Source organism: Hippopotamus amphibius, chromosome 15 (assembly GCF_030028045.1).
Source record: "Hippopotamus amphibius kiboko isolate mHipAmp2 chromosome 15, mHipAmp2.hap2, whole genome shotgun sequence".
NCBI lineage: Eukaryota > Metazoa > Chordata > Mammalia > Artiodactyla > Hippopotamidae > Hippopotamus > Hippopotamus amphibius.
This window is the reverse complement of record NC_080200.1, coordinates 4,847,521-4,869,271: the sequence shown is the minus strand read 5'-3', so window position 1 is coordinate 4,869,271 and position 21,751 is coordinate 4,847,521. Positions and strand designations below refer to the sequence as shown.

At 52.4% G+C, this 21,751-nt stretch overlaps 3 protein-coding genes across 6 annotated transcripts in view; 2 read left to right on the top strand and 1 right to left on the bottom strand.

Annotated features, from left to right (window-relative positions):
- The window catches only part of KHSRP (KH-type splicing regulatory protein), a 31,293-nt gene extending 21,394 nt beyond the window's left edge, over positions 1–9,899 (top strand). The window contains exon 20 of one of the 2 annotated variants that reach the window (XM_057708234.1): positions 9,303–9,899. In XM_057708234.1, the coding sequence (XP_057564217.1) occupies positions 9,303–9,662 (360 nt within the window). In that variant the 3' untranslated portion in view covers positions 9,663–9,899. Of the gene's footprint in view, positions 1–6,756; positions 6,881–9,302 lie in introns of those variants that run through there. The other variant, XM_057708236.1, reaches the window with a different exon arrangement.
- LOC130836171 (adenylate kinase isoenzyme 1-like) lies at positions 7,164–10,101 on the bottom strand. Of its 3 annotated transcripts, XM_057708241.1 has the most exons (4): positions 8,999–10,096; positions 8,172–8,371; positions 7,511–7,624; positions 7,164–7,263 (listed from the first exon to the last, which is right to left on the bottom strand). In XM_057708241.1, the coding sequence occupies exons 1-4, from the start codon at positions 9,147–9,149 to the stop codon at positions 7,258–7,260; spliced, it is 471 nt and encodes a 156-aa protein (XP_057564224.1). In that variant the 5' UTR covers positions 9,150–10,096; the 3' UTR covers positions 7,164–7,257. The 3 variants fall into 3 exon arrangements, with proteins under 3 accessions (XP_057564224.1, XP_057564225.1, XP_057564223.1); XM_057708242.1 differs by having other exon boundaries at positions 7,221–7,624; positions 9,872–10,101; XM_057708240.1 differs by having other exon boundaries at positions 7,221–7,624.
- Positions 10,102–20,679, top strand: GTF2F1 (general transcription factor IIF subunit 1). Its single transcript, XM_057708238.1, has 12 exons — positions 10,102–10,371; positions 10,457–10,503; positions 11,034–11,106; positions 12,661–12,854; positions 13,703–13,873; positions 18,462–18,646; positions 19,242–19,395; positions 19,481–19,662; positions 19,779–19,852; positions 19,935–20,073; positions 20,237–20,354; positions 20,448–20,679. Exons 1-12 carry the CDS (start codon positions 10,360–10,362, stop codon positions 20,650–20,652), a joined length of 1,554 nt encoding a protein of 517 aa, XP_057564221.1. The 5' UTR covers positions 10,102–10,359; the 3' UTR covers positions 20,653–20,679.
- Positions 20,680–21,751: the final 1,072 nt, after the last annotated feature.

Below are 21,751 nucleotides of genomic sequence, written 5' to 3'. Positions count from 1 at the left end.
AAAAAAACCCACAAGGGACTTCCTAGGTGGTGCATTGGTTAAGAATCCGCCTGCCAATGCAGGGGACCAGGTTCAAGCCCTACTTCAGGAAGATCCCACATGCTGCGGAGCAACTAAGCCCATTAGCCACAACTATTGAGCCCATGTGCTGCAACTACTGAAGCCCACGTGCCTAGAGCCTGTGCTCTGCAACAAGAGAAGCCACCACAATGAGGAGCCCACGCACCACAATGAAGAGTAGCCGCCACTCAACGCAACCAGAGAAAGGCTGTGTGCAGCAACAAAGACCCAATGCAGCAAAACAAACAAACAAAAAACCAGTGAACTTTGCTGCATCAATTGACTCTTCCTTTTATGAAAATTTCTCTGCGGCATGCAGTGGTGTTTCATAGCATTTTACCCACAGCAGAACTTCTTTCAAAATTGGAGTCAGTCCTCTCAAACTTTGCTGCTGCTTTATCAACTACATTTATGTCATATCTTAAATCCTTTGCTGTCATTTCAACAATCATCACAGCATCTTCACCAGGAGTAGCTGCCATCTCCAAATATCACTCTCTTTGCTCACCCGTGAGAAGCAGCTCTTTATCTGTTCAAGTTTTATCCTGAGATTTCAGCCATTCAGTCCTATCTTCAGGCTCCACTTCTAATTCTAGTTCTCTTGCTATTTCCACCGCATCTGCCATATTTTCCTCCACTGAAGTCTTGAACCCCTCGAAGTCATCCATGAAGGTTGGCATCAACTTCTCCCAAATTCCTGTTAATGTTGATATCTTGACCTCTTCCCACGAATCACAAATGTTCTTCATGGCATCTAGAATGGTTAACCCTTTCCAGAAAGTTTTCAATTGACTTTGCCCAGATCCATCAGAGGAATCACTATCCATGGCAGTTATAGCCTTACGAAATGTATTCCTTAAAGAATAAGACTTGAGGGACTTCCCTGGCGGTCGAGTGGTTAAGACTCCATACTTCCACTGCAGGTTTGATCCCTCGTCAGGGAACTAAGATCCCGCATGCTGTGCGGCGCGGCCAAAAAAAAAAAAAAAAGACTTGAAAGTTGAAATGACTCCTCGATCCATGGGCTGCAGCATGGATGTTGGGTTAGCAGGCATGAAAACAACAGGAATCTCCTTGTCTCTCTCCATCAGAACTTTTGGGTGACCAAATGCACCATCACTGAGCAGTAATATTTTGAAAAGAACCCTAATTTTCTCAACAGTAGGTCTCAACAGTGGGCTTAAAATACTCAGTAAACCATGTTGTAAACAGCGGTGCTGTCATCCCGACTTTGTTGTTCCATTTCTAGAGCACAGTAGAGTAGATTGAGCATAATTCTGAAGGGCCCTACGATTTGCAGAAGTGAGCACTGGCTTCAACTGAAAGTTACCAGCTGCATTAGCCCCTAACAAGAGAGTCAGCCTGATACGTGAAGCTTGGAAGCCAGGCATTGACTTCTCCTCTCTAGCTATGAAAGTCCTAGATGGCATCTTCTTCCAGTATAAGGCTGTTTGGTCTACTTTGACAATCTGTTGTAGGCTGCTGGGAGCTGCTAAGAACAGGGCCCACATCCCTTCTCACAAGCTTCTTGCAAATCCTCAAAATTATCCTGATACCTAGACACCTGTTCTCTCCTGTACCTTTCACCTGCCCTCCCTTTCCCACCTGAATACAGGTCCTTCACTTTTCCTAACATTGGTTAGATAATGATCTCTATTAAATTTCTGCAAAGAAAAGTATATCTCCTCACCTGTCCCAAGACTTGTAGGATTGTGTGTGTGTGTGTGTGTGTGTGTGTGTGTGTGTGTGTGTGTGTGTGTGTGTGTATAAATAAATATTGGACATAATTTGTACTTTAATATTTTGGGGTATGATTTTATGTCAAAATTTAATCTCAGCTGATTTACATATTAGAATTTTCTTTATTATTATGTGTGCTAATGAAGTTTTTATACTTTTTTTTTTAAAGAAAATCTGTTGTTTAGTGTAGCCACCTTCATGAATTATCTAGATTTTCTGGAGAACTTGCTGCCGCTTCTACACCAGCACTTGCTACTTCCCCTTGACTTTTCTGTTACGAAGGTGGCTTTTTTCCTTAAACCTCATGAACCAACCTCTGCTGGCCTCACACTTTCCTTGTGCAGCTTCCTCACCTCTCTCAGCCTTCACAGAACTGAAGAGAGTTAGGGCTTTGCCCTGGATGAGGCTTTGCCTTCACGAAATGTTCTGTCTGGTTCAATCTTCTATCCAGACCACGAAAATGTCCTCCATATCAGCAGTGATGCTGTTTCATCTTCTCATCATTTGTGCATTCACTAGAGTAGCGCTTTTGATTTCCTTCAAGAACTTTTCCTTTGCATTTACATCTTGGCTAACTGTTTGGTGCAAGAGGCCCAGGTTTCAGGGCCTGTCTTGGCTCTCAACGTGCCTTCCTCACTAAGTTAATCGTTTCTAGCTTTTGATTTAACGTAAAGGACATGCGACTCTTCCTTTCACATGAACACTTGGAGGCCATTGTGGCGTTACTAACTGATCTGATTTCAACACTGTTGTGTCTCAGGGAATAGGGAGGCTGGAGGAGAGGGAGAGAGATGGGGAGCCGGCCGGCCGGCGGAGCCGTCGGAACACACACAACATTCACTGATTAAGATCGCCATCTCACATGGGTGCAGTTCATGGCGCCCCAAAACAGTTTCAATAGTGTCGATAACATCAAAGAGCACTGATCACAGCTCATCATAATAGATACAATCATAATGAAAACTTTGAAATATTTCGAGAATCACCAAAACGTGACGCAGAGACGCGACGTGAGCGAAAGTTGTTGGGGAAGTGGCGCCGAGAGGCTTGCTCCATGCAGGGTTGCCAGAGACCTTCGATTTGTAAAAAAATGCAATAAAGCAAAGTGCATCAAAATGAGGTCTGCCCGTAGATGGAAAGGACAGAGACAAAGCAACCAATCGCAGCAGGCCGGCCTTACTTAAATCCCGATTACGACGAGATGTGAAAAGGAAAATATTTTGAGTTGTTCACAGGAATTTGCATAATGATTGGTTATCTGGTGACACGAAGGATATTAAGGCATTATAACAGAAGCATGATACAATTTTACAAAAGTCTTTATCTTTTAGGAAATATATACTAAACTATACATGGATTAAAAAGAAAAGCAGGGACTTCCCTGGTGGTGCAGTGGTTAAGAATCCACCAACCAATGCAGGGGACATGGGTTTGATCCCTGGGCCGGGAAGATCCCACGTGCTTTGGAGCAACCAAGCCCATGCACCATAGCTACTGAGCCTACGCTCTAGAGCCTGTGAGCCACAACTATTGAACCTGCATGCCACTACTGAAGCCTGCATGCCTAGAGCCCATGCTCCACAAGAGAAGCCACTGCAATGAGAAGCCCACGCACCACGACAGAGTAGCCCCTGTTCACCACAACTAGAGAAAGCCTGCACGCAACAACGAAGACCCAACACAGCCAATAAGGAAATAAGTAAGTAAGTAAGTAAATAAATAAATAAACTTATTAATAAAAGAAAAGCACAAAACAGATGGAACCCGAATCTATTGTAAGAACGCTTCACAATAGGACCAATGCGGGGTGGAAAGAGACAAGTAAGGCATGTGGAACAATCCCAAGGATGAGATTCTGTACAGGACAAATGACCCAGGGTCTCCAGTGAGTCAAGGGCAGGAAGGAAGCAGGCAGGGAGGACTGTCCACCCTGGATCAGGAGATGCCTGGCGAGGTGTGGACCTCGTTCTACTCCTAAATCTGACCAGCTGGGAATCAAAGAGACATTTTTCAGCCACGGGGGAAATGCAGATATGGACGGGGTGTGGAATGGTCTCAAGGGATTCACGTTAATCATCTGGGATGCAGCTGGGGGAGGAAAGGCCCATGATGGGATTCAGGGTAGGCTTCAGAACATGTAGTCGGCAACCTTGACGCGACATTTTGGCACCGATAAAGTAAGCGAGGCCAAACCATGATCATGCAGGACTTCCCTGGTGCTCCACTGGTTAGGAATCTGCGCTTTCACTGCCCAAGGGGATGGGTTCGAACCCTGGTCTGGGAACTAAGGTCCTGCAAGTCACGTGGTGTAGCCCAAAAAAAGAGAGAGAGAGAGAAAGAAACTGTGATCATGGTTTGATCTGGGTACGTGGAGACTCCTTTGGTGGCTCCAACTTTGTACGTGTGTGAAATGCGACATCTCGAAAACACCAAAGATTTCCTCACTGGCTCTTCCGCTCAAGGGGCACGGGGCACAGACAGATGCTACAAACACTTCTCTTCTGTGGTGAGGACAGCAGGTGTCTTCACTTGGTCCCCAGCTCCTGAGGGCCAGGCTTTTCAGGGGAAACATTCATTGACTGACTTGAGTTGGTGTTTCACTGCCAGTGCTGTTATTTAAGGCTTTGCATTCCATCCACTTCCTTTTTCTACTTAATTTTTTTTTTAAGGTAATGGTAGCATTTTGGGAAATGGAAAGTGGATGTCACATGCCACAGAGGTGACTGTGAAAACAGATACAGACCAGGGCTAACAGCCTGGTTCTGATATTGGGCTACAGTTGAATGAGATGTGGCCATTCGGGGGAGCTGGGTGAAGGGTCCGGCAGGACCTCTCCACCATCTTGGCAATTTCCTGTGAGGCTATCATTAGGGAAAAATGTTTGAAAACACACATCATTATTTTCAAACGTTCTTCTGTGAACCTCCCCAAATCATCTTTGGGCCCCACAGTACAGGTGACTCTTGGGGAGAAACGTCAGCCCCCGTTAAGTGGGCCTCCTGCCCTGGGCATTGTGGGGAGGCTGTTCATGAATGTGCCAGCCTGGTCCTGCCCACGGCCCCTCGAGCTGGGTGCTTCCTGGGGGATTCCTGTGTATTCATTCAGCAGACGCTACTCGCCACGGGCCTGGCCAAGCTCTGGACAAACGCTCACAGGCCCCTTGGTTCCCAGCAGCCTGTGTTCCCAGGACGGGCGCAGAGGTGACTGCAGCCATCTCAGAAACAGATGTGAAAATGTCCCTGGCATCGGCCCCACCCCCAGCAAGGAGATGCTGGTGGTATTCCTGTGCACAGATGAGGAAACTGAGGCTGCACAGGAGCTGACCTGGAGTGGACGGGTGTGACTTGAGCCCCAGTCTTACTGGCTCCAAAGCCAGTGGGTGACCTAGGCCAGCCCAATGCTGCCCACAGGACAGGGGCCAACCTCAGGGAACCTTCCCTGCGTGGGCCTCGGTTTCCCCACCTGTGAAATGCAGACTTTGGTCTTCTGGGAACGCCGAGGTGGTGTCTAGCCCTGGCTTCCTGTGAATTTCATCACATTTGTCCCCCAAAGCATGGAGAGCGCAGGAAGGGCAAAGGGAAGAATTCCTGGGCATCGTGTTCTTGGGCTTGAGACGTCTGTTCGGTTCTGGAGCTACAGCCTCAAGCCTGACCTGCTGCTCCAACTCGCACGAGCCACAGGTGGCCTGAAACAGGCCCGCCAGCCCGGCGGAATCAGGGCTGAAGGTCTAAGCTGGGTGGCTCCAGGGACGCCTTCCAACGCAGACCCTGGACAGACCCTAAGGGGCCCAGGCAGCTCGCAGAGATCTAGAAAATTCTTCGTAAAGAAAACCCACTCTTGGGAATTTCATGGCGGTCCAGTGGTTAGGACTCTGCTTTCATGGCTGAGGGTGAGGGTTCGATCCCTGGTCGGGGAACTAAGATCCTGTAAGCTGGCAGTGAGTCCAGAAAAAAACAAAAACCAAAAACCAAAACAAAAAACCCCCACTCATTTAACCCAGAGCCCCATTTATCTTCATTCTCTCACTTCTGAAAGCCACAGGGGTACAACAGAAAAGCATGTCTCCTATTCTTCTTAGCGTGAAGCCACCACACAAGCAGGGTCCTAAACGGGCCTCCGTGAAGGAGAGGGAGCGGGTGGGTGTAGGGGCAGATGGCGGGGAGCACAGAGGGCACAGCCCGTCCACGTGGTGAAAATGGGGACCTCGGTCCGGCCTCAGTCACCTGAATGGTGTGACCCGGGCAAGCTCCCTTATCCCTCGGTGAGAAAAGCCGGGTGCTAACGGTGCGGGTGCCTGGAACGTTCTGGAAGATCAGAGTTCATCTGTGCAGTGTCAAGACCAGCGCTGGGCTGGTAAAAAGCTCAGGAGGAGATCACGCTGCTGTTGCCATGGGGACATGCAGGCCCCTGTGTTGCCAAGTCAGGCGTTTTTCAACAGAAGCTGGGAGTTTAGATGTGGCATCTCCGGATTTTTTGAAGGTTGGCCATTAATTAAAAAAGAAGCGGGGCGGGGAGGGGGCGGTCAAACGCTGAAGAGTCCAAACTGAACACGTCGCTGGATCACATGGGGCTAGAGGGCCCGGAGTTTGTAGCCTCTGTCCTGATGCTTTCCGGCCATTTGTGGAGCCCTATCCAGCTGGCGTGGGTGACTGGGTGCCAGCTTTAGGCCAGGCGCTGGCTCGGCGCTGAGCCATTCATTAGCCCGGCCTTTGCCCTCCAAGCTCCCAGACCAGGAGAGGGAGCCCAGTATTTGCCTTTTAACTTCATCACAAGGAGCCAGACAGGATTGCTTCAGCGGAGGTGCACACAGAGGGCGGGCCCCCCCCCAGCCCGTTGGCCCCCTGACCTTTGTCTGATTCCCTGAACGCGCCTGAATGCGTTTCTGCCAGGCGTCCAGTGAGTGCTAGGAAAGCCGGGAGGCCCCCAAACTGCCACAGTTTCTCTTTTCCTGTTCAGGTGTCTGGATGGGTGGCTTTTCATGACGTCAGTGTTGCCGCCCTGCTGGCTCCTCCTCCATCGCTCAGCTCTGCACAGGGGGGCCCCCTGGAATCCCCCAAACTGAGGTAGCCCACTTGCACCTCTCCTGTTATCATTTTGTATTCTGTTCTTCACTGCACTTACCACTACCAGAATTTTCTGTTTTGTTTCCTAAGAGCAGGGACCCTGTGTGCCTGGTGGAGTCCAGAGGACTTAGCTTGTCCTTAACAACTATTTCAAGCACAGGAGGTTAAATAAATAGATGAGCGGAGAGTTACATTCCATCTTTACGGCCCAGAGATGATGCTAAACCCACCTGTCACTCAGCGGGCAAACAGTTTGCTACCGGGTGCCAGGGATGGTGAGGGGAGATGTTAAAATGACTTTGTCCGGAACTTCCCTGGAGGTCCAGTGGTTAGGACTCTGCCCTTCCACTGCAGGGGGCGCAGGTTCTATCCCTGGTCCGGGAAGTAAGATCCCTCACCACTGTGTGGTGCAGCCAAAAACGAAACGAAACAAAACACAAAACGACTTTGTCCCCACCCTCGGAGAGCCCACCAGCTCTTCACCCAGGTTCCAGACGCTTCCAACAGTCTGACCGTCCGTCCCCAAGATAACGCAAAACCGCATCTCCGTCATCAACTCTTCTCCCCCGGGTCTGGCCCCTGCGGATCTGCATCCGAGGCGGGGAGGGGGCCCAGCTTCTGCCCTCACGGGTGTTGGGGTCACTCACAATGCGCTCAAACTCCTTGGCCTGCCTCAGCTCCCGGGGGAAGCCGTCAATGAGGAAGCCCCGGCTCTCCGGGCAGGACAGCATGTGATCGCTGATCATGTCAAGGATGACACCCTGGGGAGGGAAGAGGCGGCTGCATGCAGTGCCTGGGGGCCCCTCACCTGCGAGGTTCTGGTGTATTTGGGAGAACACCCACCCAGCGCCCGCCCTGGATTCTGAGTCTGGTCTGATGCGCTGGTGTCTCCGGGAGCACTCCTGAGACCGGGGCTCAGCAACAGGCCGCTGAGCGGGCCTCTGCCATGTGCCAGGCTTGCTCGTCACTGCCATGAGGAACTGGGGTGACTTCCATCTCACAGTGAGGAATCAGTGGCAGAAGGGGTCACAAAGGGAATAAATACTAGCTAAGTTTACCAAGCGCTTAAGGGCCAGGCACTCGGCCAAGCGCTTTATAGGAATGACGTCATCTGACCCGCACCCCAGCCTCCTGCCGGGGGTCCAGCTGCTCTCCCATCTCACAGTTGAGGACACAGAGTCTCCGGGCAGCAAAGCAGCAGCCAGTGGCCCCAGCCTTCGAGGCCCCTCGGCTCCCACAGGGCCTTCCCGGGAAGCTCCTCCTATGTCACCCCTTCATCCCTCTGCCCCTGTGCCCGGGATCTCTCACCGTGGGCACCAGAAGCCCCTGCAGCATGATGTCACGGATTTTCTGGCCCCGCCGGGTGCCCTGTTGGGCCTCTTGCCGCAGCAGCTGGCCCAGCCCCATGTGGCAGAAGCCATACTTGGTCGCCATGTTCTTGCACTGCGTTCCTTTGCCACAGCCTGGGCCGCCCATCACGAAGATGATCAAGGGGGACGTGAGGATGTCTGCGGTGCCCCGGGCAAGAGGGAGGGAGAGGGGTTGGTGCTTGTAGGGGCCAGCGGGACCCAGGTGATTGTGTCCACAGCCTAGTGTCTGCACTTGGTGATGCCAGACACTGGGCTGCTGGAGGACCTACTTCTGCCCTAGGGTGGCATCTGGGGGTTCAGGTCCACGCCCAGTGGTATATCCAGGCATGGCAGGCATTGGTACTGCTGGGGGTTGTGTGGGTGAGGAGGTGAACCCGAGCAGGCCAGGCCCTTCACATGCACCATCTCCTGCGTGCACCATCAAAACAGCCCCATCATCCCATTTTACAGCTGAGGAAACTGAGGCTCAGAGAGGGGCGGGGACTTGTCCATCCCTCCAGTCTCATCCCATACCACCCTCCACTTCCTTACTGCATTCCAGCCCAGTGGCCTCCATCCTGTCCCTAGAACACATCACTCTCCTGCTGTCCTCCCCTCCCCCTACCCTCCGCCCCTGGAATTCCCTATCCCAAGTCCTTCAGGTCGCAGCTCACCCATCAGGTCTCCTCTATGCTGTCTAAAAAACCTCCCGCCCCATGGTTCCCAGTCTCAGAACCCCATTCCCTCCAGCAGTGGGCATGATCAGTAATGACTGTGGCTGTTTACTTGCTCTGTTCGCCTCCCCAGCCAGACTCTGTACTCCACGAGGACGAGGTCTATTTGTCTTCCTCGTCCCTATATTTCTAGTAGTTGGCATGGTTTCCGACATATCGTAGTGGGTGCCGAGTTGATGAATGTCCGCAACTGTCAAACACATCTATGGAGTGCTGTAGTTTACGGTGCAGTTTTGGTGTCTGTCTTCCCTCCCCTTCTGCTTAGCCAACTCCTAGTTTAAACCTCCCCTCTTCCCTGAGCCCGCAGGGCCACCTGCTCTTTCCCTGTGGCAGCTCCGATTCCTCCTGGGTTACAGGTACCATTTTCTGAGACCGTCTCCTCCTCCACACCGTACTCTCCAAGAGAACAGGGAGCTGGTTTGCCACATCGACCACGGACTACCCAGAACCCAGCACAGCAGGTGGTCAAGCGGCTCTTTGAAAGACTGGCCCCGAGCATGCGCAGTTGTGTTACTACCACAGTGGGGGAGGGGGTGGGGGTGGACTTGGGGGACGTGGGACACCTGTACTCTCCCGCCCTCCAGAGCCTCCTTCCCTTCCCCACCGTAAGCCAGCCACCCCCGCGATGTTACCCTTCTCCTGGGGCCTCAGGGGCCTGCCCATCTGGGGCAGCTTGGAGTTGCACAGACCCATCCCACCAGCGGCCCGTGGGGTGATCGCGCCCCATCCCCACCCAGGCCCTGACCCCTCCTGGCTCAGCTCAACGTCACAAAAGCCCCCGGCCCGACCATTTGGCGAGATGATAGGGTTAACCCCAGGGCAGGGGTTAGAAATGAAATCCGAAGACGCCCAGGTAGAGCCGCTGCGGTCGGGTGCGAAGGAGAAGGCCTCGGTTGCTGTGGTAACGCGGCCTCCCCGGACTCACTTCCGGAGTGGAGTGGCGCATGCGCAAGGCGCCCCCGCTCCCGCTAGCGGAGCGCTTTTCTCTCTCGCCTCCCAAGATGCCCCGTGGTCCTCCGGTGTGACGTCACGCTGGGGGCGTTCCCACGCGGCCTGATTGGGTTGTCGGGCCATATATTGGGGTCCGCCAGCTCGCCGGCGACAGAAGGCGCTGTCTTCAGCTGCGGGTAGGCTGCGCCGAGGCGGCCTGCTGGAGAGTGTCGTTTCCGGTTTAGGCGGCCGCGCAGGCGCAGGTGCAGGTGTGGGACTAGAGGCCTCCGAGGCTGACTGCAGACCCAGCGCCGCCTCGGGTTAGGTTTCCCCACAATCTGCTGTACCCCGGCACCGGGGTGCTCGATCGGAGGCAGAGGCCCACCAGCTCGAGGGCGGCTTCCGCTGGACCCAGGGACGCGGACCCCAGGGGAGGCGAAAAGGACGAGGTTCGGACCGGACCCTGAGCATCGCCCATCGCCCATGGCGGCCCTCGTAAGTGTGCGGCGAGGCGGTTCGGGAGGTCCAGGTGGCGGCCGCCGTAGCCCCGCACTCACCATCCTGCTTTCTCTCTTCTCAGGGCCCCAGCAGCCAGAATGTCACTGAGTATGTCGTTCGAGTTCCCAAGTAAGTTCCTGACCCCCACCTCCCCCTCTCCCCCCAAAAAGGGATTAAAATCTTCACGAGCCTCCAGGGGTGCCCTGAACCTCCTGAGTCTCCCTCCAGGGCTGGGGTTGAACTGAGGCCTCTGGGGCATCACTGGTTTTTGGATGGAGTGAATGATTGAGTATATTAATATAGAGTACGCTGCCACCCCCCTCGCAGTCATTCTCTCTGCTGCCAACCGTGACTCTGCTGGGTGGGTTCTTGTTGATCCTGCAAAATTCAGTTCCAGGATCTTCCTCCTTCAGGAGGCATCCCCTGCCTGCCCACCCCCTTGCCCAGGGCTGAGTTCCCAGTTACCCCTACATCTTGGATTCCCTGAAATCTTTGTCCCTTTTTTCCTGAATGGGGTTGGGAGTATGGATCCCACTCCCCTGGCAGACTGGGAACCCGTAGGGTCCCCAACATTGCGGGGGCGCAAAGGGCTTAGCCAGGGAGGGCTTACCGAGTGAATGATTGATTGACTGAGCACTGCCTCCTCTTGTCCATTCCAGAAATACCACCAAAAAATATAATATCATGGCTTTCAATGCAGCCGATAAAGTCAACCTCGCTACTTGGAATCAGGTAAGTCGCAGTTCTGAGGGGGTGAGAGAACCCGATCCTGGACTTGGTGGTTGTAATAGTTGCTTAGTTGTGATAATAACTAAGGCTTAGTATCCTCATCTCTCCCAAAGTGGAGATAAATGATGACTAAGGCCCAGGCTGAGCTGCTGGGCATCCCTGGGGATGAGATATGTCTGCCCTGCAGGAGGCTTTCTCCTGAAAGAAGTTGTGCCCACCAATGGACATTTGGGGCCGAGGTTTATCTGGGCAAGGGAGAGGGCTGCCTCCTACAGATGATCTCAGAGCCCCCATTGTCTCTAGAAAGGTCTTTGGAAGCAGTCTTAGTTCATAGAGGCTGCTATAGCAGAATACCAGAGACTGGGTGGTGTATAAACAACAGACATTTACTTTTCACAGTTCTGGAGGCTGGAAGTCCAAGATCAATGTGCCACCAGATTTGGTGTCTGGTGAGGGCGTGCTTCCTGTCTCATATCATTTTCGCTTGTGTCACCTGGCATAAGGGGGACAGAGCCTTCTGGAATCTTTTATCCCAGTGATAAGGCTCTGCTGTCATAACCTAATCATCCATCATAACCTAATCACCCACCAAAGGCCCCATCCCAGATACCGTTACACTGGAGGCTAGGTTCCAGCATAATGCATTTTGGGGGAATTCCCTGGCGATCCAGTGGTTAGGACTCCCCACTTTCATTGTTGAGGGCCCAAGTTCAGTCCCTGATCGGGGAACTAAGATCCCGCAAGCATTCAGCACCCACACCTACACACAAAAAAAGCATTTTGGGGGGATACAAACATCCATCCATAGCAGAAGCTATTAAAGGGTTACAAACAGAATTGTAAAGTGATTTGGCCACCATGGGGTCCAGGGCAGGTGAGGAGCGGAGGTGAAGGCTTGGGACCAGGTGAGCCATGATGGGGTTTGGACCAAACAGGTTATGAGAAGTGGTTGAATTCTGAGATTTCTTTCTTTCTTTCTTTCTTTCTTTTTTTTTTCTTTTTTCTTTTATAAATTTATTTATGTATTGGTTGTGTTGGGTCTTCGTTGCTGCACGCAGGCTTTTTCTAGTTGCAGAGAGCAGGGTTCTCATTGCAGTGGTTTCTCTTACTGCGGAACTCAGGCTCTAGGTCCTCAGGCTTCAGTAGTTGCAGCACGAGGGCTCAGTAGTTGTGGCTCGCAGGCTTGTTGCTCCGGGGCACGTGGGATCTTCCCGGACCAGGGATGGAACCCATGTCCCCTGCATTGGCGGGTGGATTCTTGGATTCTTAACCACTGCGCCACCAGAGAAGTCCCTCTTTCTTTTTTTTTTTTAACTTTTCATTGGGAAATAATTTCAAATAATTGGGAAATAATGTTTGCAACTTTCAAAAAGCTTCAAAAATTGACACAGTACAGGGCTTACCCAGATCCCTTCACCCACGTTCATTGAGCACGTTTTTGCCAAGCAGGAGGTTGGCTTTGAGTGTCTGCCGCTCAGGCTCAGTGTGCTGGGAGGAAAGGGTGTTGGTGGCAGGATCAGGCCCCCAGATGAGAGGTGCTGCTTCCTCTTCTCCCAGGCCCGGCTGGAACGCGACCTGAGCAATAAGAAAATTTACCAAGAGGAGGAGATGCCCGAGTCAGGCGCTGGCAGCGAGTTCAACCGCAAGCTCCGGGAGGAGGCGCGGAGGAAGAAGTACGGCATCGTCCTCAAGGAGTTCCGGCCCGAGGACCAGCCCTGGCTGCTGCGGGTCAACGGCAAATCAGGCCGGAAGTAAGTGCCCCTCCCGCCCCCACTCCCTGGGTTCCCTCAGCTGAACTTCCATGTCCCCGGCTATACAGCGGGGGGTGGCAGCTCCGGAGTGATGGCTCATCCTCCCACGAAGGGATTTACTTGGAAAAATGAGCCTAGGGGATACCCGGGCAGGAGCTCCGAAGGCCCGGGATGCAGGAAGCCCAGGCTCTGGTCCTGCTGTGCCCAGCGAGGGGCTGGCCGCCCCGGGGCCTGGGGGTCAGGACGGTGGGGAGGACAGAGGTTAGAGGGATGAAGGGCTCTCCAGCAGAGCAGCGAACATGAAGGCATGAAACACCCGAGCCCCCGGAACCCTCACAGAGCATGACAGTGACAGGGTGGGCAATTGGAGAGGGCGGTGGGTGCCAGGCCGCAGCTGGAATGTGGGTGGGCCGGGGTCCAGGGGAGCCTAAAGGCAGGGAAGGGTCACCTTGTAAGACTGCCTCCACCTGTGGGTGACAGTGGAGACTAGGAGGGGGCTGGCAGTGGTTCAGCCCCAAGGAAGATTCTGTAGGCAAACCCCCGGGGGTCTGATGGTAGGGCCCTGTGCTCGTTACAGCCAGTCTAACAGGGTCCTTCCAGAAAGGACCATGACATCTATGATGCAGGGAGCCCTAAGCCCGCTCTGCACGGTGGGGGACCCTGCTTTCCAGATACAGAAATCCAGCCGCAGACAGTTGAAGGGCCAGCCCGAGGCCTTCCAGCCTCAGATTTTGTTGGGAGGACCCAGGTGGCTCTGGAGAGGGGGCCGGCCTGGGGATGGGGGGGGGGGGGGCAGCAGCTGGTTCCTCTCCCTCAGGCCGAAAACCGTAACCTTGAACTCCCTGCAGGTTCAAGGGCATAAAGAAGGGAGGCGTGACAGAGAACACATCCTACTACATCTTTACCCAGTGCCCTGACGGGGCCTTCGAGGCCTTCCCCGTGCACAACTGGTACAACTTCACGCCTCTGGCCAAACACCGCACACTCACGGCCGAGGAGGCGGAGGAGGAGTGGGAGAGGTGAGTGAGGGGCACGACTGGAAATGGGGTGCATCCGCCCAACTTTATCCTGGGCTGGGAGCTGGGGACTCAGTGGCGACCAAGCCAGATCTCACCAGCCTCTCAAGGAGCTCCCAGTCCAGTGGGGAGACAGACTGAGGACCATCAGGGATGCACAGGGTGGTGCAAGAGCTGGGGATGGTCGGGGGTGGGGTGGGGGGGTGGCTGAGCTGAGCCCTGGAGCAGGAATTGGTGAGCAGGGTGGGGTCTCCCTGGCCTACATGGCTTCCCCCAGGCAGGAGGTCTCACAGCTGGATCGACTGCTGGTAAAATACACATAACATTTACCATTTTTAAGCACACAGCCCAGTGGCATGAAGCACATTCACATTGTTGGGCAACCATCCCCACCCTCCATCTCCAGAACTTCCTCATCTTCCCAAACTGAACCTCTGTCCCCATGAAACGCTCACTCCCCATCCCCTCTCCCAGCCCCTGGCCCCCACCATCTACTTTCTGTCTCTGTGAGTTTGAGTCCTCTAGGGAGTGGAATTAGACAGTGTGTGTCCTTTTGTGTCTGGCTTATTTCACTGAGCATCATGTCCTCAAGGTTCATCCACATTGTACTGTGTATTGGTGCTTCATTTTTAAAAAAATTTAATTGTAGTAAAAAACATGTAAAATTTATCATCTTAACCATTTTTAAGTGTACCATTCAGTGGTGTTAAGTACATTTATGTTCTTGTGTAACGGACCTTCATTCCTGTTTGGTTTTTTTTTTTCCTTTCAGTTTTACTGAGACGTTAATTGACATCCAGCACTAACTTTCAGGGGTACAGCATAATGGTTTGACTTACATACACCATGAAATGTTTACCACAATAACTTTGAGCACCCATCATCTCGTATAGGTGTAAGATAAAAGGGAAAGAAAAAAAAGGTTTTTCTTTGTGATGAGAACTCTTAGGGTTTGTTCTCAATAACTTTCATAGATAACATACAGCAGTGGTGATGAATCGTGTTAGTCATGTTGTACACTCTATGTCGATAATGCTTATTTATCTCATGACTGGAACTTTGTACCTTTTAACCACCTTCATCCCATTCCCCCTCCTGCCACTTCTGGTAACCATAAATCTGCTCCCTTTTTCTTTCTTTCTTTTTTTTTTTTAAATGCTCCTTTATTTATTTATTTTTAAAATTTATTTATTTTATTGGCTGTGTTAGGTCTTTTTTGCTGTGCGTGGGCTTTCTTTTTAGCTGCGGTGAGCGGGGGCTACTCTTCGTTGTGGTGCATGGGCTCCTCGTTGCCATGGCTTCTCTTGTTGCAGAGCATAGGCTCTAGGCGCGTGGGCTTCAGTAGTTGCAGCACATGGGCTCAATAGTTGTGGTGCACGGGCTTAGTTGCTCCACGGCATGTGGGATCTTTCTGGAGCAGGGATCGAACCTGTGTCCCCTGCATTGGCAGGCGGATTCTCAACCACTGCGCCACCTAGGAAGCCCTGCTCCCTTTTTCTATGAGTTTGTTTGTCGAAGTATAATTGACCTACATCACTGTGTTCATTTCTAGTGTACAACCTAGTGATTTGATATTTCTGTACATTTCAAAATGATCAGCACAATTGGATAAGTCTAGCTGCATCATCACCAAACAAAGATACTGTATCATTGTTGACTCTGTTCCCCATCCTGTACATTTCATCCCCATGCAACTGGAAGTTTGTACCTCTTTTTTTTTTTTTTTTTAATAAATTTATTTATTTATTTATTGGCTATGTTGGGTCTTCGTTGCTGCTGGCGGGCTTTCTCTAGTTGCAGAGAGTGGGGGCTACTCTTCATTGTGGTGCATGGGCTTCTCATTGCGGTGGCTTCTCTTGTTGCAGAGCATGGGCTCTAGGCACACGGGCTTCCACAGTTGTGGCTCATGGGCTCAGTAGTTGTGGTTGCAGGCTCTAGAGCACAGGCTCAGTAGTTGTGGCACACAGGCTTAGTTGCTCTGCGGCATGGGGGATCTTCCCAGACCAGGGCTCGAACCTGTGTCCCCTGCGTTAGCAGACGGATTCTTTTTTTTTTTTTTTATTTTTTTTGGGGGGGTACATCAGCTTCAATCATGTTTTTATACACAAATCCCCGTATTCCCTCCCTTCCTTGACTCCCCCCCCTCGAGTCCCCACCACCCTCCCTGCCCCAGTCCTCTAAGGCATCTTCTATCCTCGAGTTGGACTCCCTTTGTTATACAACAACTTCCCACTGACTGTTTTACAGTTGGTAGTATATATATGTCTGTGCTACTCTCTCGCTTCGAACGAAGCAGACGGATTCTTAACCGCTGCGCCATCAGGGAAGCCCGAGAGTTTGTACCTCTTAATCTCCCTTGCCTATTTCACTCATCCTCTCACTCCTCTTCCATCTTACAACCACCTGTTAGTTCCCTGTGGCTATGACTCTGTTTCTGTTTTGTTACGTTCAGTTTTTTAAAAAATTCCACATATAAGTATGGTATTTGTCTTCCATATCTTGGCTGTTGTAAACAGTGCTGTGATGAACGTAGGGGTGCATACATCTTTTTGAGTTCGTGTTTTTGTTTTCTTAGGAAAGACATAATCCAGAAGTGGGATTTTGGATTGCATGGTAGTTTTAATTTAATCTCCATACTGTTTTCCACAGTGGCTGCACCAATTTACATTCCCACCAACAGTGCACGGAGGTTCCCTTTTCTCCACATCCTCACCAGCACTTGTTACGTGTTGTCTTTTGATAATAGCTATTCTGACAGGTGTGAGGTGATACCTCTTTGTGGTTTTGATTTGCATTTCCGTGATGATTCGTGGTGTTGAGCATCTCTTCATGTGTTTGTTGGCATCTGTATGTCTTGGAAAAATGTCTGTTCAGATCTTCTGCCCATCTTTAATCAGGTTGTTTGCTTTTTTTGATGTTCAGTTGTATGAGTTCCTTATATTTTGAATATTAACTGCTTATCAGATGTATCATTTGCAAATACCTTCTCCCATTCACTGGGAGGCCTTTTTGTTTTGTTGGTGGTTTCCTTCACTGTGCAAAAGGTTTTTAGTTTGGTGTCATCCTATTCGTTTATTTTTGCTCTGTTTCCCTTATCTGGGGAGATATATCCAAAAAATATTTCTAAGACCAATGTCAAAGAGCCTACTGCTTATATTTTCTTCTAGAACTTTATGGTTTCAGGTCTTACATTTAAGCTTTTAATTCATTTTGAGCTTATTTTTGTATGTGATGTGAGAGAGTAGTCCAGTTTTCTCAACACCATTGATTGAAGAGGCTGTCTTTCCCCCATTGTATATTCTTGCCTCCTTTGTCATAGATTACTTGAATACATAATGTGAGTTCATTTCTAGACTCTGTTCTGTTCCATTGGTCTATGTGTTTTTGTGCCAGTACCTTACTGTTTTGATGACTGTAGCCTTGTAGTATAGTTTGAAATCAGGGAACATGACACCTCCAGCTTTGTTGTTCTTTCTCCAGGTTGTTTTGGCTACTTGGAGTCCTTTGTGTTTTCATAGAAATTTAAGAATTATTTGCTTTGGATCTGCGAAAAATGCCATTGGTATTTTGATAGGAATCATATTGACTCTCTAGATTGCCTTGGGTAGTATGGTCGTTTTAACAATAATCATCCTTCCAATCCACAAGCATGGTTTATCTTTCTATTTGTTCATGTCGTTTTCAGTTTCTTTCTCATGGTTTTCTGAGTACAGGTCTTTTACCTCCTTGGTTAGGTTTATTCCTAGGTATTTTATTCTTTTGGATGTGATTATAAATGGGATTGTTTTCTTAATTTCTCTTCCTGATAGTTTGTTGTTAGTGTATAGAAATGCAACAGATTTGTATATATTAGTTTTGTATCCTGCAGCTTTACTGAATTCATTTATTAGTTCTAATTGTTTTTTTGCTTTTTTGGGTTTTTTTGGTGGTGTGTTTAGGATTTTCTCTATAGAGTAACATGTCATCTGCAGACAGTTTTACTTCTTCCATTCCAATTCAGATTCCTTTTATTTATTTTTTCTTATCTGATAGCCATGGTTAGGACGTCCAATACCATGTTGGGTACAGGTGCATTCCTTTTTATACTACACATGAATTCGGCTCCTGCAGTTAGATACAACCCTAAGACTCTCTTTAAATGCAATCACATTTTTAAAAACTTTCATCACCACAGTAAATGGAAACACTAGTATCCCTTGTCATTAAAAAGAAGGCACCCATAAACTGCAATAAAAACAGATAGACATGACTGTACCGCGGCCAGATTCTGTTGCCTGAGAAAGGCCCTGAGCCCAGGAGAGGTGCTGGGGCATCAGCATCACATGAGACCTCCTCCTGAGGGACTCCGGGCAGAGCGGGAGCTGAGGGAGGGCCGGCTCTCCCTGTGTGATCTCAGGGTGTTCCTATCTCATGCGTGTGTCCCCACATGCGGGGTCAGGTCATCCCTCTCATCACCGGCATTTGCGTCTGTGGCTCCACTCTGGGGAGTGCCCGGTGGAAGTGCAGGGAGGCACCGGGGATGAGGCCCGGTTCCTAGAGGTGGGCCTGTAGTCAGCCCCTGCCGTACCCCCCCCCCCACCCCTGCCCGCAGGAGAAACAAAGTCCTGAACCACTTCAGCATCATGCAGCAGCGGCGGCTCAAGGACCAGGACCAGGACGAGGAGGACGAGGAGAAGGAGAAGCGCGGCCGCAAGAAGGCCAGCGAGCTGCGCATCCATGACCTGGAGGACGACCTGGAGATGTCGTCCGATGACAGCGAGGCCAGCGGCGAGGAGGGTGAGGCTGGAGGAGCCCCCCGGGGTGGCAGGGCAGTCTGCTAGGTGGTCAGCTGCCTGATTAGTGCCTGGTCGTAATTTATCAAGGCGGCTTTGTGACTCATAGGTTAATGCCTGTGAAAAGAAAGCCTGGTTACTCACTGTGCCCTGGACCCGGGAGCTCGGCCACTTGGGAAAGCTCCAGGGTTGGTAGAAGGTGGCAGGGGGCCACAGGAAGGCCTTGGCCACAGCCTCAACTGGGATTTCCATGGAAATGGCTTAGGACTGGCCAGTTTGAGTCATTCCAGTGGGCTCTGGGCCAAGGGGTGGTCTCTGGTTGCCTGGTGTCTGGCCCAGGTGATTGAGGGCAGGGATGGTGGCCTTGCATGTGAGAGTTAGAGAAAGGGGGTGATGGGGCTGTGGAGTCGGGATTGCTCAGTTGGCCTGTGGGTGAGAGGCTCGCCCCTGGGCCAGCTCTTTGCTTCATGGAGGAATTGGGGCCAGTCCTGGCATCTTGTCTCTGGTCGGCAGGGCCCCAGAGATGTCCCCATGTCACCAAATACACAAAACATGATGCGTGCCCATCTGAGCCCCACACCTTGTCTACCCTTCCCCAGGTGGCAGAGCCCCCAAGGCCAAAAAGAAGGCGCCGCCCAGCAAGGGGGGCAGGAAGAAGAAGAAGAAGAAGGGGTCAGACGACGAGGCCTTTGAGGACAGTGATGACGGTGACTTCGAGGGCCAGGAGGTGGACTACATGTCCGATGGCTCCAGGTGAGGCAGGCGGGAGGCGGGTGTGAGACCCTGGGCCGGCCTGCGGACACGCTCACGCACCCTCTGCCCGCTCTCTGTCTTACAGCAGCTCCCAGGAGGAGCTGGAGGGCAAGCCCAAGGTCACGCAGCAGGAGGAGGGCCCCAAGGGCGTGGATGAGCAGAGCGAGAGCAGCGAGGAGAGTGAGGAGGAGAAGCCGCCCGAGGAGGACAAGGAGGAGGAGGAGGAGAAGAAGGCGCCCACGCCGCAGGAGAAGAAGCGCAGGAAGGGTGGGATCCCCCAGCTGCAGCCCCCACCCCCCCGCCCCCAGGCCCCTGATCTGGGACGGGGCGGAGGGTGGGTGCGGGGTCTTGGGTCCTGACGCCCCCGCTCTGGCCCCACGCAGACAGCAGCGAAGAGTCAGACAGCTCCGAGGAGAGCGACATTGACAGCGAGGCCTCCTCGGCGCTCTTCATGGCGGTAAGAGCCAGCCCGGGGCAGGGGGGCGGGGGGACGGGGTGTCCCTCTCCAGACTCAACATCCCCAACCCTGGGCTCCACAGAAGAAGAAGACGCCCCCCAAGAGGGAGCGGAAGCCATCGGGGGGCAGCTCCCGGGGCAACAGCCGGCCGGGCACACCCAGCACAGAGCCGGGCAGCACCTCCTCCACCCTGCGGGCGGCCGCCAGCAAGCTGGAGCAGGGTGAGTGGTCGCCCCATCCCCCCCGCCCGCCTCCACCTCTTGACCCCGTCCTTGTCCTCCCCTTCAGCATCCTGTCTGCCCCCGAGCCCCTTGCACGGCCAGCCCTCCTCCCAGGGGTCTGGCCTCCCAGCCCCAAGGCTCAGTGCCGCCTCTGCTCCCACAGGGAAGCGGACCAGCGAGACGCCGGTGGCCAAGCGGCTGCGGCTGGACACCGGGCCCCAGAGCCTGTCGGGGAAGTCGACCCCTCAGCCCCAGTCCGGGAAGTCGACCCCCAGCAGCGGGTAAGTTGGCGAGGATGGCCGGGGCAGGGAGGGGGCTGGGGGTGGCCTCGGGGACAGAGGGCCGCCCGCCGACGGCCACCTCCCCTCCTCCAGCGACGTGCAGGTGACCGAGGATGCCGTGCGCCGCTACCTGACGCGGAAGCCCATGACCACCAAGGACCTGCTGAAGAAGTTCCAGACCAAGAAGACGGGGCTGAGCAGCGAGCAGACGGTGAACGTGCTGGCCCAGATCCTCAAGCGCCTGAACCCCGAGCGCAAGATGATCAACGACAAGATGCACTTCTCCCTCAAGGAGTGAGGCTCCCCCAATAAACACGCTGTTTTCTAGAACCTCAGTCTCTTGGTTCCCACACGCGCCACCTCCCGTCCCATCTGGCCCCTAGTTTTCAACTTCCCAGTGATGTTTCTGGGGTTTCCCTTAGATTCTTACAAGTTGGTGAGGCATTTATTTTATCCAGCATCACGAGGGCTCCTGTAGCAGGAGGGCCTTTTGAGTTCGTGGACAAGTCACGTTGCTGGAAACGGAATCTGGCAGCAGGAGTACTTTTGAACCCCCGTTTGCGTGATCTGACTGGGGGCAGGATGCCGGGCTTCCGTCTTGCCCAAGCTGGAGACCGCGGGTGGAAAACTTTCCTACCCAGTTCTCCAGGCCCTTGGCTGCCGAACGGGAATGCCTGAGATGTCAGGTTAATTCCTAGGAATGTCCCAGGTCATTCCAACCTCCCTCCCCATCCTTCCGCCAGGCCTTCCGTGAAGGAAGCACTTACCCCTTGCCCTGGCAACTTCACCCCTGCTCTGCATGCCACGTGGACTGAGGCCTAAGGCCTCCTCACCAGGCCGGGCCAGGTGGCCCAGTGGCAGGGGCCTTGCATTCAGCGGGACGTGGGTTCGAATCCCACCAGTGTTTCTCAATTCTGGGTAACTTTGGAGACGTGACATCCCCCGCCACCCCCATAAGAAAGTAGTTTTTTGTTTCTTTTTAAAGGTTTATTTCATTATTTGTTTTATTTTTGTCTACATTGGGTCTGCATTGCTGCACACGGGCTTTCTCTAGTTGTGGCAAGCGGGGGCTACTCTTCGTTGCAGGGCATGGGTTTCTCATCATGGTGGCTTCTCTTGTTGCGGAGCATGGGCTCTAGGCTTGTGGGCTTCAGCAGTAGTGGCTCATGGGCCCAGTAGTTGTGGTACAGGGGCTTAGTTGCTCCATGGCATGTGGGATCTTCCAGGCCTGGGGATTGAACCTGTGTATCCCCTGCATTGGCAGGCGGACTCTTAACCACTGCACCACCAGGAAAGCCCCCATCTGAAAGTAGTCTTAATAAGCAGTGCAAGAAGAATAACCACACCAAAATCATTGAAGCAGTCCCCCATGGCTGGAGTTGAGGTCCTTTCTAGTC

Bases quoted from the DNA above. Each gene is read 5' to 3' on its own strand.
- LOC130836171 (XM_057708240.1), bottom strand. From the start codon at position 9,149: ATGTGTTTGACAGTTGCGGACATTCATCAACTCGGCACCCACTACGAT. The intron at 8,372-8,998 runs GTAAACAGCCAC...GGGGCACCGCAG, and splicing joins TGGGGAGGCGAACAGAGCAA to ACATCCTCACGTCCCCCTTG. The intron at 7,625-8,171 runs GTGAGAGATCCC...TTCCCTCCCCAG, and splicing joins AGGGGCTTCTGGTGCCCACG to GGTGTCATCCTTGACATGAT.
- GTF2F1 (XM_057708238.1), top strand. The intron at 11,107-12,660 runs GTAAGTCGCAGT...CTCTTCTCCCAG, and splicing joins ACCTCGCTACTTGGAATCAG to GCCCGGCTGGAACGCGACCT. The intron at 19,663-19,778 runs GTGGGATCCCCC...GGCCCCACGCAG, and splicing joins GGAGAAGAAGCGCAGGAAGG to ACAGCAGCGAAGAGTCAGAC.